General features: G+C 47.7%; 1 protein-coding gene across 1 annotated transcript in view; it reads left to right on the top strand.

Moving 5' to 3' along the window:
• The window catches only part of ABCC3 (ATP binding cassette subfamily C member 3), a 70,659-nt gene that overhangs the window by 29,486 nt on the left and 24,515 nt on the right, over positions 1 to 16,658 (top strand). The window contains exons 2-17 of the mRNA XM_036757058.1: positions 1,421 to 1,597; positions 2,082 to 2,207; positions 2,815 to 2,952; positions 3,492 to 3,620; positions 3,935 to 3,996; positions 4,781 to 4,912; positions 6,752 to 6,970; positions 7,743 to 7,920; positions 8,117 to 8,278; positions 9,947 to 10,039; positions 10,539 to 10,742; positions 12,754 to 12,900; positions 13,216 to 13,303; positions 14,363 to 14,429; positions 14,737 to 14,863; positions 15,081 to 15,257. Of these exons, the coding sequence (XP_036612953.1) occupies positions 1,421 to 1,597; positions 2,082 to 2,207; positions 2,815 to 2,952; positions 3,492 to 3,620; positions 3,935 to 3,996; positions 4,781 to 4,912; positions 6,752 to 6,970; positions 7,743 to 7,920; positions 8,117 to 8,278; positions 9,947 to 10,039; positions 10,539 to 10,742; positions 12,754 to 12,900; positions 13,216 to 13,303; positions 14,363 to 14,429; positions 14,737 to 14,863; positions 15,081 to 15,257 (2,226 nt within the window). The remainder of the gene's footprint in view (positions 1 to 1,420; positions 1,598 to 2,081; positions 2,208 to 2,814; positions 2,953 to 3,491; positions 3,621 to 3,934; positions 3,997 to 4,780; positions 4,913 to 6,751; positions 6,971 to 7,742; positions 7,921 to 8,116; positions 8,279 to 9,946; positions 10,040 to 10,538; positions 10,743 to 12,753; positions 12,901 to 13,215; positions 13,304 to 14,362; positions 14,430 to 14,736; positions 14,864 to 15,080; positions 15,258 to 16,658) is intronic.

Raw genomic sequence — 16,658 nt, 5'->3', positions numbered from 1 at the left:
GAGAGGAGTCCAGTTTTCCTGGACTGTGAAAAGAAGCAATGGAAAAGTAAGTTGAAACCTTACTGTGAAGGGCCTGGAATGCCAGGGACAGACATTTATTTTGATTTTGTAGGTGATGGGAAGCATGAGTTAATTGATTTTGAGTAGAGACATGATCATATTAGAAGGTTTCAGTAGGAGGAAGGCTTGGGCAGCAGAGTGAAGACTAAGTTGGAGAGCTCCTTTGTCGGAGCTCTTCTCTTTCAGACCAGATAGATTTTCCCCTAATTTCCGTCTTCTCTTGAATGCTTATTTCCTTTTCCTTCTTCCTTAAAGATCTCAGGATCGAGGATGTAAAGTTGGAAAGGACCTTACAGGCCATGAAGTCTAAGCTTCTCATTTTACATATGAGTAAACTGAGGCACAATGGGTTTGGACTGGAGGATTTCCAAGTTCCCTTCTGACAGGATATTATAAGGCATTTGTATGTTGGACTTCAAGTTGGAAAGACTGGAGTTCAGATCCTGCCTCAGACACTTGCTAACTGTGAGACTCTAGGCAAGTCACTTAACCTCTGTTGCCTCAGTTTCCTCATCTGTCACATGAGGATAATGATAGCACCCACTTCCAAGAATTGTTGTGAAGATCAAAAGAAATAATGTTTGTTACATGTTACAAAAAAACTGTGTCCTTAAGATCTGTGAAACAAAGGGATGGTGTTAGGGAGAGATGGGCATTTGGGGCAAGAATTTTTTTTCCAGTTGTTTTTCAGCCATGCAAACCTTAAAGTGCTATATAAACACTAAGCATCATTATCATTATTATTATTAATATAAACTCCTTGGAGGTAAGGATAACTTCATTTGGGGGGCAGCTAGGTGGCTCAGTGGATAGAGCGCCAGGCTTGGAGGCAGGAAGACTCATCTTCCCTCGTTCAAATCCAGTCTCAGACACTTAACAGCCATGTGACCCTGAGCAAGTCACTTCACCCTGTTTGCCTCAGTTTCCTCCTCTGTAAAATGAGCTGGAGAAGAAAATGGCAAACCACTGCAGTATCTTTGAGAAGAAAACCCCAAATGGGGTCATGGAGAGTCATAGACAAGACTGAAACAACTAAGCAATAAAAAAAAAAATCCACCTCCCAGTTCCTTAAATGTAATGGGCCCTTAATAATTGCCACAGTTTAGAGATTACAGATTCAGAGCTAGAAGGAAACCCTGGAAGCTATCAAATCCAACCCCTCATTTTGTCAATGACAAATAAGTTAAATAACTTGCCCAGGGTCATACAACCAGTAAATGTCAGGATTTGAAGTCAGGTCTTCTTGGAATGAATGAATAAATGAAAATTCTCTCTCTCTTTTTTTTTTAGAAGTGTAACTATCTTTCCTTTCTATCTTGTGGACTAACTAACCTTTCTTCTTCTCTTCTTCTTTCTCCAGGACCCAAACCTGACATTGCACACAGACAATCCAGACCTCACCCCCTGCTTCCAGAACTCTCTGCTGGCTTGGGTCCCATGCATCTACCTCTGGGCTGCCCTGCCCTGTTACCTGTTATACCTCCGGCGACGAAACCAAGGCTACATCATCCTTTCTGGCCTCTGTAGACTCAAAACGGTCAGTGATTTAGACAAGGGTGCCCTTGGGTAGGGGAAAGCCATTGTCTGGCTGCCTTTGTCTTGGAGTGGAAGAGGAATTCTATTCTAGGACTTAATTTCCTTAGGAGCTAAGCCAGTTTCTTAAGGTCCACACTCCTCTTTCTCTGTCCCTGTCCTGGCCCATGCTAATTGGCAAGATGCCTTTTAAGCCAATTGGGAAACTCCCTATATGGGGAAGTGGAACCAAGTTCCTCATTGCTTCACCCCAGGCCTGGGTCTTCTCAACCCTGTAATTCTCAGGCTGTGTATAGACTTGATTGCTTGCTACCAGTGGATTCTCAGTGGACTCTCCTCTGGGTCAGCAACAACTCCGAGCATGTGGTGGTGGCTTTCCTTTCCTCAGCCTCTTTAATCCCAATGGAAGCCTTCCATCTCTCCAGCTCCCTGCCCCTGTCCCTACCCCTGCCCCTGCCCCCCTCCACAGTGCCTTCCTCTCTTGATAGGCAATTGGCGTCCTGCTGTGGTGTGTGACATGGGCCGATCTCTTCTACTCCTTCTCTGGCCTGGTGAGGGGCTCCGTCCCAGCCCCCATCTACTTTGTGACTCCTCTCATCTCGGGGGTCACCATGGTTAGTATGGGACTCTGGAGGCTTGAGAGAGGGGAGACAGTTTGGTTTTGGAGGTGGAGGAAATCTAGTGCCCCTGGAAGGGTGGTAATGGCATTGCTAGTGGCAGCCTGGGGCAAGGTGCTCATGACTTTGAAACATTCATACTGGGTATACTTGGGGACCTCTGGGGAGAGAGAAATAGTGACACCAACAGCCATCTACATATTGTTTTCCCTTATAGAATGCAAGCTCCTTGAGGGCAGGACTTTTTCATTTGTGTGTCTATGCGTGTGTATACACACATGTACACATACACATAGACATGCATACATATACACATATATATGTGCATAATACATATATACAATACATACATAATGAATATATGTATATATATATATGTATATGTCCAGTGCCTCACACTGACACTTAGTTGCTTCCTAATCCATGCTTGTTGGTTGTTTAGTCCAGAGGTTCTTCCCTCCCATCCTCCCTTCAACTCAAATAGAGAGCTGGGGGGGTCATGGGATTGGGGGGGTAATAAGGATGCCCTTTGGTAGCCAGAGATTAATCTATAGTGTCACATGCAACAGATCCATGTTTCTGCTCTGTGTTCTCCTCCCCTTAGCTCCTGGCCACCCTGCTGATCCAATATGAACGGCTACGGGGTGTGCGATCCTCTGGTATCCTGATCATCTTTTGGTTTTTGTCTTGTGTCTGTGCCATCATCCCTTTTCGCTCCAAGATCCTCACTACCTTGAAAGAGGTAGTGTGTGTGTGTGTGTGTGTGTAAGGGGCTAGGTCAAGTCCAAGTTTCCTGGGGGAGTGACCCCTTGGTGACATGCCAGTGACTCTTTGGTTGGGGACTCCTGTCATCATACATGGGCAGCTGGGTGATGTAGTGGATAGAGCACTAGGCTTGGAATCAGGAAGACTGAGTTCAAATCTGGCCTCAGACACTTACTAGTTATGGGATCCTGGGCAAGTCACTTTGCCCTGTTTACCTCAGTTTCTTCATCTGCAAAATGAGCAGGAGAAGGAACTGGCAAACCGCTCTAGTCTCTTTACTGAGAAAACCCCAAATGGAGTCACAAAGAGGCAGAAATGACTTGAAGTGACTGAACATCATCATATATTCGGGGAGTGGTGAGAAAGGAGAGCAGGAGATACCATCTTTAGAAAGGGAAAGCAAGCTTAGGGCAGGGTCTGCATCTGGGCTCCAGTGAGAACAGCCACAAGCATACCCATAGACAATCTCCTTCCTCTTCATAACCTTGCCTCTCCCTAACTCCTTGTCCTCCACAGAATGAAGTCAAAGACACGTTCCGTTTTACTACATTCTATATATACTTTGCTCTTATCCTTTTCTCACTCATCCTGTCCTGCTTCAAAGACAAGCCACCTTTTTTTTCACCTTCTGTCAATGTGGACCATGTAAGTGATTGGGAGAGATAGTATTGGGAGGAAAGGTGGAGTTTGGGGAAAGTCATTTTCCCAAGTATGGTCCTTCCCTCAGCTCAGGTGAAGGCCTCCCACAGTGGGTCAGAGCGTATGTGGAGGGTTGTAGGGGATAAAGGAAGGGAGAGGGTATTAGGCATTGAGTGGCCCAAAGGGTGGAGACTATGGGAGTTGGTGGTGTTGGTTGCTCCTTCTGTGAGAACAAAGGAGCAAGAACAATCCAGACTGCTCTGATTGCTTCCTCATGACTTCCATCTCTAACCCTAAAATGCCTGATCAAACCCTGGCAGAACCCTTGCCCAGAGGCCAATGCTGGTTTCCTCTCTCGTCTGACCTTCTGGTGGTTCACTAGGTGAGTTGACTTCTCCTGACATTGATCTTTTGAGGGTGGGTTTGGAAACCCAAAGAACTGATTTGGTCTGTTTGGCTTGGGAGCCATATGTTTCATTTGTTCCCAAACTTCTCCTACCCCAAATATAAGATAGAGTCCAGCTCAGGGAACCATGTCTGTTATTGGGGCTAACCACCAACCTTCAGCCCCAATCTGCAGGGCTAGCTGCCAGCCCTGAATCTGGCTAGAGGTAGGACATGCCCCCAGGCCAGGTGTATAGGGGTAATTAGCCTGGCAAGGTGCATTGGCCTTCAATAAGCTGGCTGGTTTGTCATCTTCCTTGGCTGAGCCTCAGAGTCAGATCATCAGGTGGTAATTATGCCTTTGACCCTCACACTGGTAGCTCATTGTCTCTAGTTCATAGAAAAGAAGCCTGAGCTCCTGACCCAACACACCTTCCATGACCTAAGTCGTCTAACCTGGATATTGGGCCCCGGGAAGTGCAGCCAAAGCTTGAATCATATTGAAAGTTGGCCAGATTTCCTTGTGTTGGACGGAGGTGGGGTAAGATAAGGGACCAAGGAAAGGATTGAGGGCTAGAAGACTAGACTGTCCCCCTCAATGGCCCTATGACAAGTTCCTGAATAATAGGTCCACCATGAAACCCTTTTCTCCAGAGTCCTGTGCCCAGTGGAACCTAAAATACTGTATTAGGGAGCTATGACTGACCAAGGGCAGAATTCCATTAGTTTCCTTCTCCCTGTGAGTGATTGTGTCCCCCTCTTCCTTTTCCCCTTCTCTCTAGCATGGCCATCCTTGGGTACCGACGGCCTCTGGAGGAGAAGGATCTGTGGTCTCTGAATGAGGAAGACTCTTCAAGAATTGTGGTGGCTCGGCTGATCAAGGAGTGGGAAAAGCAGAGAATACAGGCCAAACAGTAAGGAAACCCTTTCGTCTTAAAGGGTTGAAGTCAATAGTCAACAAGCATTTGTTGCAAGCATTTATTAAGTGCTTTGTGTGAAGCAGTGCTAAGTATAGGAAAAAGGAGGGGGCCAACCCTCAGGAAAGTCAGTTGGCTCCTTGATCCTAGAGTCTCCTTCCCTTCCTTCCTTAGGTACCCCTCCCCTTAGGAGGCATATTGCATTTCTGAAACGCCTATTCCTTCCTAAGCCTGCCCTTGGTAGTCATTTCAAATAGAATTCATTGGTTAGCTCTCCTGAGTAAAAGGTCCCCCCACTCCTCTAACAATAGTCCCTGCCCCTGAGTCCTCTGAGCCTGGAGTCCTGGTGACCTCACCGGCCACTTCCTTTGACCTCAGGTCAGGGAGGGAGGCTAGACTCTAAGTATTCCCTCAGAGAGGAAGGTGAGTCCCAAGAACAGGAAGGCTCCCCACTTCTTCTCTTCACTCATCTATATTTTATGTCCTATCTCTGGGCCTCAATTTCCTTGTTTGTAAAATGAAGAAGTTAATCTCTAAGGTTCCCTGGCTCCAGTCTTTAAATCTTTGATCTGGAGACAGGAGAGTGGACAAGGTTGTTTCCTGGACCCCTTTAGCAGTCTGGTGAAGCCTAGGGATCTCTTCTCAGATCATGTTTTTAAATAGCTGAAGGAAATAGTGCATTTCAGTTAGAGTTTAGTGAAAAATGAAAATGTAATTTTTTTCCCCCATTCAAGTTCATGGATCCCCAGAAATCTATCCATGGAATCCATGGTGGGTATGTTGGGGGTATCTGTGGATTCCATATTAAGAATTACTGGTTTAGGCCAACGTGGCCATCAGAAGGGCAACAAGGAATTCAGGAGTCTGCCCCAGATGTTTGCCCTGGCCAACTCATCAGGCAAAATAGATAAGAGTTCATAGACCTCCCCTTCCTCTGACCCTTTCAGCCCCAGAATGGCATACACTCCCTGTCTCCCTGCTCCCATCCAGCTGTAGATTTCACACTCTTCTTCTCTGCCTCCTCCTCTATCCCTCCAACCTCATCTAGGCCTGGGGCTGGAAGCCTTTTCAACTCAAAACTGCCTTCTGTTGATTGGCTGTCGGCCTAGTTTGAGATACAAGATTGTCAGCAGAATCCCAGCTCCTGTGTTTCCGAATCTTCTGAACGTCACACCCTGCCTGCACCCCTCCCCCCACTTCCAACAAATGGTCACCCTTCCTGCTTTGGTTCCCCCCACACCTCCCCCCCTCCCATTTCAACTTCCCCCATTCCAGCTGCAAATCTGCCTCTTTGGGGCCTCAGCAAATGAGCTGAAAGCAGGTCCTCTTATCTTCCCTGGTGATTAAGAAATCATTTAGAATTTGTGCTACTGGCTGGTGTAGCAACCTCCCCAGAACCAGCTGGGCATGTAGGAAGGGACTGTAGCTAATTCTTCCCCCCCACTTTCTCCATCTCATCCCATCTCAGACCCAGAGTGGTTTAGGAATTGCTGGGAATTTTGGCCTTCCAGTTTGGGGATAGGAGAGATAAGGCCAAAGTATGAGAGGGTATAATGGAGATGGAATCTCTATCCCTGACAGATCAATCTATAGCTGGGGTCCCAAATCCAATTCATTCTTGTACATTGGAGAATTAACAGTCACATTCTGCTTGAGGAGAGGTCACCTCTGAACAGGACTGCCCCGAATCTGGGTTTGAGAGAAGAGCAAGTACTTTCCTCCTCCAACCTCAATGAAGAACCCCCCCCCCCAAAAGAATCCAATCCCACACCCTATTCAACCCTTCCATATGTACTTTCTGATTGTCTTTGCACCCTCTGCTCCTTTCTCATCCAGGCCCAAAGATGTGGCATTTACAAAGATCACCAATACAAAGGGAAGGGTCTCCGATGAAGAGGCAGGGGAAGGTGAGGTTCTGCTGTCTGACCAGCCCCAGAAACGGGAGCCATCCTTTCTTCGGGCCTTGCTGATGACTTTTGGACCCTACTTCCTCATCGGCTCTTTCTACAAGTTGATCCAAGACTTGCTATCCTTTGTCAACCCCCAACTGCTCAGGTCTGACTCTATTCCTTCAGACTGTGGGTTCCTTTGGGTGTCTTTACTATGGGAAAGGAATGAATGGGGATGAATGGAATGATTTCATGTTTTGGTGAAAAGACCTATATCAAATCCTGTCTCTGACATGTATTATATCAGTTATGGAAATGTGGACAATCCTTTTCACCACTCATCCTCGGTTTCCCCATCTGGAAAATGAGGAAACTTAAAACTTACACCATCTACTGGGACTTTCTTTAACTACTAACACATAGAGCTGAGTCCAGGTCAGAGGACAACACAGTGGTACAGAGTGGGAAAAGCATTGAATCAGAAGAGTCAGGGTGCTGACTCTCCCAACATGCTGTGTGACTTTGGGAAAATCACTTCTGACATAATTTTCTCCTCTGTAAAATGAGTTGGTTTTGGTGTTGTATTCTGTTGTGCCTGACTCGTCGTGACCCCATTTGGGGTTTTCTTGGCAAAGATACTAGAGTGGTTTGCCATTTCCTTCTCCAGCTCATTTTATAGATGAGGAAACAGGGTTAAGTGACTTGCCCAGGGTCACACAGCTATTAAATGTCTAAGGCCAGATTTGAACTTAGGTCCTGACTCCAGGCCCAGCCCTCTATCCACCGAGCCACATAGCTGCCCCAATGTAGTAGGCACAAATGGATGCTCATTGAGAACTGAGTTCTAGGTGTGTGCTCAAGAGAAAGCTTTCCCCTAGCTCAACCACTAGTGTTAACCCTCACTTACCTAATGCTATTCTTCCCCAATCTCTTTGCAGTATATTAATCCAGTTCATTTCAAACCCTGCAGCCCCATCCTGGTGGGGTTTCTTGGTGGCTGGGCTGATGTTTGGGTGCTCAGTTGTACAGACTCTGATCCTGCACCAGCATTTCCAGTATGTCTTTGTGACTGGCATTCGGCTTCGTGCAGGGATCACTGGCATCATCTATCGGAAGGTCAGCTGGAAGAGGGGGAGGAGGGGCTGGGTAGGATGAAGGGCTCCTCATCCTCCGTTATGACCAAACCCCTGGATATAGATGCTAAGCAGACCTGGGAGCCCTTAAGTTACAGTGTATTCAGGGGCCAGTTCCCATCTCCAAGCACCAGTCCCAAATCCCACCCCTCCCTCTGCTCTGCTCTGTCTGCTTCTAGGCACTGGTTATCACCAACTCAGCCAAGCGTTCTTCTACTGTGGGGGAGATTGTCAACCTGATGTCTGTAGATGCCCAGCGATTCACAGACTTGGTCACCTTCCTCAACATGCTGTGGTCAGCACCCATGCAGATCATCTTGGCCATATACTTCTTGTGGCAGGTGACTCACCAGGTCCTAATCCCCCAATACCATTAGACTTGCCTGCTATCATAATCTCTACCCTCTCTTAATGACCTTCTCACTGGTGTGACTCACTACAGTAACAGGAAGGAAACCAACATAATCTCTGACACTGGGGGCAAGTAGAAGGATTAGGGTGAGCCTGAACTTACTGAACCTCTAGAGTTCTGCACCCCCATCCCAATCTCACTACATGACCTCTTCCCTCCTTCCGGGAAACTATCATAGAATTGTTATGGTCAGGATGAAGGGGGAATGGGAATCCTTCAGCAGCTGGTCCATGACTTGAAGAAGGAGGCCCTGGAATTAGTGTAGAAGTGCATTTTTGCATTCCCCTCTCTCTGTCTCCATCTCTTCTGCCTCTCTCTCTCTCTCTCCCTCTCTCTCTCCATCTCTCTGTCTCTCTCTTTCTCTGTCTCTCTCTGTCTCTCTTTCTCTGTCTCTCTCTCTGTCTCTCCATCTCTCTCTGTCTTCCATCTCTCTCCATCTCTCTCTTTCTCTCTGTCTCTTTCTCTCTCCCTCCCTCTCTCCTTCCCTGTCTGTCTGTCTGTCTCTCTCTCCCTCTCTCTCTCTCTCTCTCTTACCATTTCTCTCTCTCTTACCATCTCTCTCTCTCTCTCCCTCTCTCTCTCTCTCCCTCTCTCTCTTTCTCTCTCTCCCTCTCTCTCTCTCTCTCCCTCTCTCTCTCTCTCTCTCCCTCTCTCTCTCTCTCCCTCTCTCTCTTTCTCTCTCTCTCTCCCCCCTTCTTTCACTTTAGCTTTCTTACTGTCAAGCTGCCTGTCTGACTCACTCTGGCACTGTCTATTTGGATCTGCTGGTCCTCCCTGACTGCTTGGCCTTCTCTGATTATGTTTTGTTTGTCTTTCTTTATCTTGTCCTCTCTGGTCTGTCTGTCTTTATCTGGGTCTCTCTGTACATCTGCCTCTTCCTGATCCCCTTTGTCTAGCTCTGCCTGGTCCTCTCTGTCCGGCCTTATCTGACTTTCTGTTTCTATTTGGTTCTTTTTGTCTGTTTTAAATAATAATAGCTAGGATGTATATGGGGGCAACTAGGTGGTGATAGAGTGCTGCTGGACCTGGAAACAAGAAGACTTGAGTTCAAATCCGACCTCAGACACTTACTAGCTGTGTGACCCTGGGCAAGTCTCCTAACCTTAACCATGTTTGCCTCAGTTTCCTCATCTGTAAAATGAGTTGGAGAAGGAAATGGCAAACCACTTCAGCGTCTTTGCCAAGAAAACCCCAAAGGAGGTCATGAAGAGTCAGACACAACTAAAATGACTCAAACAACAATAAAACAAAATAAGTATGAGAACAGCACCTATCTTCCAGGTTGTTATAAGAATCAAATGAGATAATAATTGTAAAGCACTAGGCACAGTGTCTGGCACATGGTAGGTGCTATATAAAGCTTTCATTATTATTCATAGATGGTCATAGCTTTAGTTCTGGAAGAGACCCGGGAGGCCAGCTAGGGAACCGCTTCGTTTAATAGATGAGGAAATTGGGGGCCAGAATAACACAGGTAATGAATGACAGATCTCCCAGACTTAAACCGAAGTCCTCTGGTCTTGAATCCATTAGACACTTCCCTTGTGCCTCTTAGACTGCTGCTTCTGTCTCTCACCGGTCTTCTTCTCTGCCTCAGCACCTGGGTCCCTCCGTGATGGCCGGTGTTGCTCTGATGATTTTATTGATCCCTGTTAATGGGGCCATTGCCATGAAGACCCGGGCATTCCAGGTGGGTGCCAAACCCCAGACCCAGGATAGTGTGGTGGGGGGGGGGGGGAATAGGAGAGTATCTTCGACTGGTCCCTGACTTGGGAAAGAGGCTCATAGAGCTGGAATGTGGTATCATTCAGTCTTAGTTGAAACTACTCTGAGTCCTTCCCTTGCTTCATCAAAATTCTGCTTTCAGAAGAAAAAGTTCTCAGGTCTCAGAGTCAAATAAGGGATAGTCAGGTATGGGGTAGGGTGGGTTGAGATGGCTCCTTCTTGTTAGCCATAATCATGGAAGGAGAAGAAGCATCCCTTCCTCCCCACCCCGAAGAATACTGTGTGTGTTTTCTATTTATTTATCTGTGTACATTCTGCAGAATGTGGGCTCCATGAGGGCAGGCACTGTTTTCACAGTTTGCTTTGTCTCTCAGTGACTGGTACATACCAGGTGTTTATGTAAATGCTTGCTGAATGAATTAACTGAATGAATGAGTATGACTCTCCCTCTAAAATACATCCAGGTGGAACAGATGGGGTACAAGGACTCCCGAATCAAGCTAATGAGTGAGATTCTGAGTGGAATCAAGGTTCTAAAACTGTACGCTTGGGAGCCCAGCTTTTCCCAGATGATAGAGAAAATCCGCCAAGGAGAGCTTCAGGTGCTACGCAAGGCAGCCTTCCTCAATGCAGTGTCCACCTTCACCTGGTTCAGTGCCCCCTTCCTGGTACGATGGGGGAGAGGGTGGGATAAGGGGGTGGGGTGGAAGTGGCTGTCCCAAACCTTGAGATCATGATGGGGAGTCTCTCAGAAGTTAGAAGCATCTTGTTGAGCCTCTGGTAGATAGATACAGTTTGGAAGGAAATTGAGGCAAACAGGTTAAGTGACTTGGCTAAGGTCACACAGCTAATAGGTGTCTGAAGCTGAATTTGAACTCAGGTCTTCCTGACTCCTAGCCCAGGGCTCTATCCATTGCACCATCTAGCTGCCTCATAACCAATTCTTTCTGTTTGTTCGGCTCTTCCTGGCTCTGTCTGTCTTTATCTGATCCTTTCTCCCTGGCCTTGTCTCTTGAGTGATATTCAGCTCTGAGTACATGTCCCCAGATGTAGCATGTTCAGGCAGATTTGCACAACAGTCCAATTCAAGATACACTTTAAAAGGTACTGACCTTGGATTCAGAGGATCAGAGTTCAAATTCTCCTTCCGTCACCTGGACACGACCATGAGCAAATCACTTAGTCTCACTGGGCTGCAATTTCCTCATCTGTAAAATGAGAGGTTTGACTAGATGTCCTCAGAGATCCCTTCTGACCAGGATCCTGTGATTTCCATCCTAGCTGTAACTGGGAATCTTGACCAACTCAGTTTAGCAGAGGTGTGGATGGTGTGTTGTAGGTAGGGCTTGGAAGAGACAATGTTGTTATGTGTAGGTCCAACCATGTCACCCCCCCTACTCAATAAACTCCAGTGGCTCCGTGTCACCTCCAGGATGAAATACAAAACCCTCTGGTGTGCAAAGCCCTCCACAGGATAGCTCCCTCTCCCACCTTTCCAGTCTTCTTATACCTTACATATTCCCCACCCCTACACACTCTTTGATCCAATGACACTGGTCTCTTTACAGTTCCAGGTCTTGGCTCTGGGAATTTTCTTTGTCCCCCATGCCTGGAATGCTCTCCCTCCTCATGCCCCCTGGATTCCCTGGCTTCCTTCAAGTCCCAACTAAAATCCTATCTTCTACAGGATGCTGCTCTCCATTCCTCTTAACTGTCTTTGCTGTTAATGATTTCCTATTTATCTGCTATGTTATTACATATTTGTTTGCTTATCTCCCCTACTAGACTTGTGAGTTCCTTGAGAGAAGAGACTGCCTTTTGCCTTTCTTGATATCTTTAGCACTGTACCTGGCACGTAGCATGCACTATATTTTATTGATTGACTGCCTGACTAGTCATGCCAGGAAGAAATGTGGTCTGCCTCCTACTAGGACCTCCTCTGACCCTTGCCCAAGCCTCTTCAACCTCTCCTGGAACTTAACTCTTCCTCCCTCCCTTACCACCCTCCCAACAATGACTGCAAAGTATAGAAACTGCTCTGCAGAGAAATCCTACCATCAGGAGGCAGTGTGCCCCCTCCATGTTAGCTCCTGGAGCAAAGCCTTAGTTATAGCTCTGAAATCACCAAGCGTTTATCAAGCACCGACTACATCTAGGTACCTGTTGGGGTGAAAAAAAAATTCCCCCAAGTGATTGAAATATTCGAATTCACATTGCATATTTCCATAAGTCTGGAACCAAGGACCACATTTTATACAGTAATCATTTTGGAGAATGCCAGTTCCAAAACATGAAACCATCTCGGGAGATTTGCCTCATGTTCATGATGCCCCAGACACCTCGACGCTTGTTCTCACTTCCCCTTCTTCCAAATTTGATCTCAAAGCCACCTCCTCCAGGAAATGGAGCCTAAATCTGCTTTCTAGTCAGAACTTATGTTTCCCCTAGCTTTCCACCCACCTCCCTGTCCTTCTTTGGGCTTTCCTTTCCCTGGTGGGAGGAGAGACATTTGGACCAGATGCACCATTTTCCCAGACCCTCCTCCCCCTCCACTTACACACACACACACACACACACACACACACACACACACACCCCTTAACCACTAAAGTTGTTGAGTATTCTTCAGGAATTTCCTGTGCCCTCCTTCTTGGACCTGAAAGTTAATCTATCTCCCAGGTGTCACTGACCACCTTTGCAGTCTACGTGTCAGTGGATGAGAAGAACATCCTGGATGCAGAGAAGGCTTTTGTGTCTTTGTCCCTGTTCAATATTCTAAGGTTTCCTCTTAATGCTTTGCCTCAGGTCATCAGCAGCTTGGCACAGGTAACAACAGACTCTGGGGCTCTAGGGAGGTCAGTCGGGGTCAGTGGATGGGGATTTTATTTGGGGGTCAGGGAATAGTCTCTGGGGTTCCCAAGGTTGCTTGTAGTGGGTTACCTGGAGTGGTGCCCGAGTACTCGGGCTGGCCCAGAGTGCAGGGAGGAAGGTGTTCTAGCTGGAATCACAGTGGACCAAACCCAGGAGAATAAGGGCACGGCAGAGAGGTGTAGGCTCTCTGTGCTTCCTTCCTGGCTGGAGCAGGGGGCAGAGGGGACAGTGACTTGGACAGAAGCCTTAAAGTACTCTCCGTCTCCTCAGACCAGTGTGTCTCTGAAACGGATCCAGCATTTCTTGAACCATGAAGAGCTGGACCCCCAGTGTGTGGAAACAAAGACCATTTCTCCAGGTCTGTAGATTCTTTTCCATGCTCACCTCCCTCCTCTCTTTCTCCATTTGGCACATTTTCCTCCCCAGGCTTCCCCTTTCTCCAGAAAAATCCCTTAATCCACCATTTTCTTGTTTTTCTCCATTAGCTCCTCCTCTTCCTCTTTTCCCTTCTGCTTTGGGGCTCCCGAGGCTTCTTGCCCACCCGGTTCCCTGCCTTCATCTTCCTTCCCTCCCTGTTCTCTTTACCCTACTATCCTCCAAACCCCCACTTCTCCCCTTCACCCCTGCTCCCCACCCCCATCACATTTGCTGGCTTTCTGCTTCCACATTACTCCTTGAATCTCCTTAACCTCTCTTTAAGATTCTGTTCTCCCTCTAACTCCTGGCCCACTCTCAATGCCCCCAGGACTCCCTGTCTTCTCCATTACTTCCTATCTTTCCCTCGATGCCCCCTACCTCCACCCCATCACATGCCCAGAGAAATCCATGGCATCCCAGCATTCCTTTCCCCCTAATTCCACATACACGGGTCCCCTGGCCACCCACATCCCTGCCTATTATTCTTGTGCTTTCCTTAATCTTCTCCCTCCAAGACTCCCGTGGACCTCCACCCCCATCATTTCCTACCATTCCCTGACTCTACATTAATCCTTCCTAGCATTCTATTACTCCCATAATTCCTTGCCCATCCTTAATCCTCTCAGGACTCCTCACACGCTCCCCCACATACAGGAACAAAATGCCTTGAGCATTCCACAGTACCTCGTTGCCCTTTACACCTCCCAGGGTTCCCTGATCCCCTCCTCCACTTACCCCCATGGCTCCCTCCCATTCTCTGAGCCCCTCTCATCCCCTCCTAGAATTCTGTGCTCACTCTAAATCTTGTCCACACTTAATTCTCTCCCACTACCTGCCTTCTTTGTCATTTTTCCCCATGTTATCCCTCCTCTGGGAGTCCTTATTCCTTCCCTCTCTTAATCATCCCTGCAGGGCTCCCTGCCTTTCCCACAGTCTCACACCTCCCCCTCCCCTCAGTCCATACCCTCTCTCATTATGGCAAACACCCTTATCACTACAGGCCATGCCATCACCATAGAAAATGGTAGCTTTACCTGGGCCCAGGACCTTCCCGCAAGTCTGCACAGGTAAAAGCTGCCCTCCCAGCCATCTCGATGCCTCCTTCTCCACCCTCCTGACAAACAGGGGCAGAGGGGCAGATCATCTTAGGCAGTATTTTCATCCTCAATTCTTCTAGCTCCAGAAACTTTGGTGTTTAGTTTCAGGGTAGGTTGACCTGGTTACAGTTTGATTTCTAACTTGCATTGGGGTGTCTGGAGTAGGGGGAAGTGTTGGATTTCCAGGGTGAGCAGGCTGGAAATGAGAAGTGGGTTTTTTCTCTTCACGCACATCCCAGCTCACTCTGGGCTTCTGGTTCTCCCTCCTCCCAACTAGCCTGAACATCCAAGTGCCAAAAGGATCACTGGTGGCTGTAGTGGGGCCCGTGGGCTGCGGGAAGACCTCCCTTGTATCTGCCTTGCTGGGGGAGATGGAGAAGTTGGAAGGCAAAGTGGCTGTAAAGGTCAGTGAGATGGACCCAGGTTGACTGGAGGCTGAGATGAGGGAGGGATGGGTCGGGGTGAAGGTAGGGTTCTCGTGGTTTGATGGGGAAAGAGGCTTGGAGGTAAATTGACGCCTTCAGGGTGGGCAGGATGGTGAGTAGGCTGTGGCTCCATCTTGTCCCAAGTCCTCTCTCCTGAGCCCCATGTTCCTGTGGTGACCCTGAATGCCGTGGCCAGGGCTCCGTGGCCTATGTGCCCCAACTGGCGTGGATTCAGAATGCTACGCTCCAGGACAACATCCTCTTTGGCCAGCCGATGGACCAGAAGCGATACCGAGGCATCCTTGAAGCCTGTGCTCTTCTCTCTGACCTGGATGTGCTGCCTGGAGGAGATCAGACTGAGATTGGGGAAAAGGTGGGACGTGTTTCTTGACCCTTCCCCAGAGGCTGGGGATGATGCCACCCATCCAGATACACTCTGTTACCTCCTCAACACATGCGCTCAGCCCCCTCCCTCTACTTCCAGAAGTATGGTGTAGTGGAAAGATCATCAAGAAAGCCCACTGTTGAAATCTTGCTAGGGCCAGCTAAGCAGCCCTGGGCAAATTGCATGCTTGCTCTGTGCCTCAGTTTCTAAATCTGTAAAATGGGGATAATAATGGTTCCTGTCTCATAGGGCTATTTTGAGGACCGAATGAGATAGGGTGTATAAAACCATATATGAATGTTTCCCGTTATTATCATGCACATCTCTCCCTGATCCCTGGCTGTTTACCTCAACCCCAACCTCTTACGGAGATAGGAATCTTGACCCAAACCTCCCCCAACACGTGTGCTGAGCCCTCAGTGATAATAGTAATAATTAATGGTGAAATCACCATTCTGGAGTACCTTGGAGCTTGTAAAGGGCAGTCCTCACCACGGTCCTGTGAGGTAGTCATAGCGAGTCCACTTCTGCTCCTTTTACAGAAGAGGAAACTGAGGATCAGAGATACCAACTGACTTGCCCTGGGTCAGTCACTCAGCTGTACTCCAAGCATCAACTGCATCATTCAAACCCAGAATCCTTGGCTCCAAGTCCATCACCCTTTTCACTTTCCCACCCTGGCTTTTTTTTTTTTTAAGCCTACATGATCATCAAAAAATATACAATGAGAAGTCATGTGATCAAGGGGAAAGAACTGTGTATTTGGAATTAGGAGAAACCTGGCTTCCTGTCCCTCGGAACACCTGATTGCCAGGGGTGTGCTGCTAAATGTTTAATAACTGGCTCTGGGGAAGGGGGTGGGGTGGGGCGATGTATGCAGGACATACTTTTAAATGTAATTTGCATCATTAACATTTTCTCCATCACTTTCTTAAGTTTAGACAATCAACAAAACAATCAATTAAGCCTTGATTTGTAACATCTGCGGGTATCCAAGGTGTAAATGCTCCAGGTGAAAATCTAACAATCCTCTCAGGTGTGACCTGGCTCCGGCACACCACTCCCTGCTCACTTTCTTAAAGACCTTGGGCAGATCGCTTGGCCTCTCTGTGACTCAGTCTCCCCATCATAAACCCCATGGGGATAAAACAGATTATCCATCTCCTTGAGGGTTTGTTGTGAGGATTAAATGAGCCGAAGTGAGTAAACTACTTACTCTGGAAAACCAAAAGTGCTTTATAAATGTCAGTTGTGAGTACGTTAGAGATAGGGCCTAGACCTGTGATTTTTACTGACATCAGGAACTCCCAGAAGAAGAAACTCTCTCCACCAGCGCAGGTCGGTACCTCTTCTGAAACTTCTAGTCTTGGAGAATTCCCTGGAGTGATG

Source organism: Trichosurus vulpecula, chromosome 4 (genome assembly GCF_011100635.1).
Source record: "Trichosurus vulpecula isolate mTriVul1 chromosome 4, mTriVul1.pri, whole genome shotgun sequence".
In the NCBI taxonomy this organism is placed as follows: domain Eukaryota; kingdom Metazoa; phylum Chordata; class Mammalia; order Diprotodontia; family Phalangeridae; genus Trichosurus; species Trichosurus vulpecula.
The sequence above is the reverse complement of the archived record's forward strand: the minus strand, read 5'-3'. Positions and strand labels throughout refer to the sequence as shown.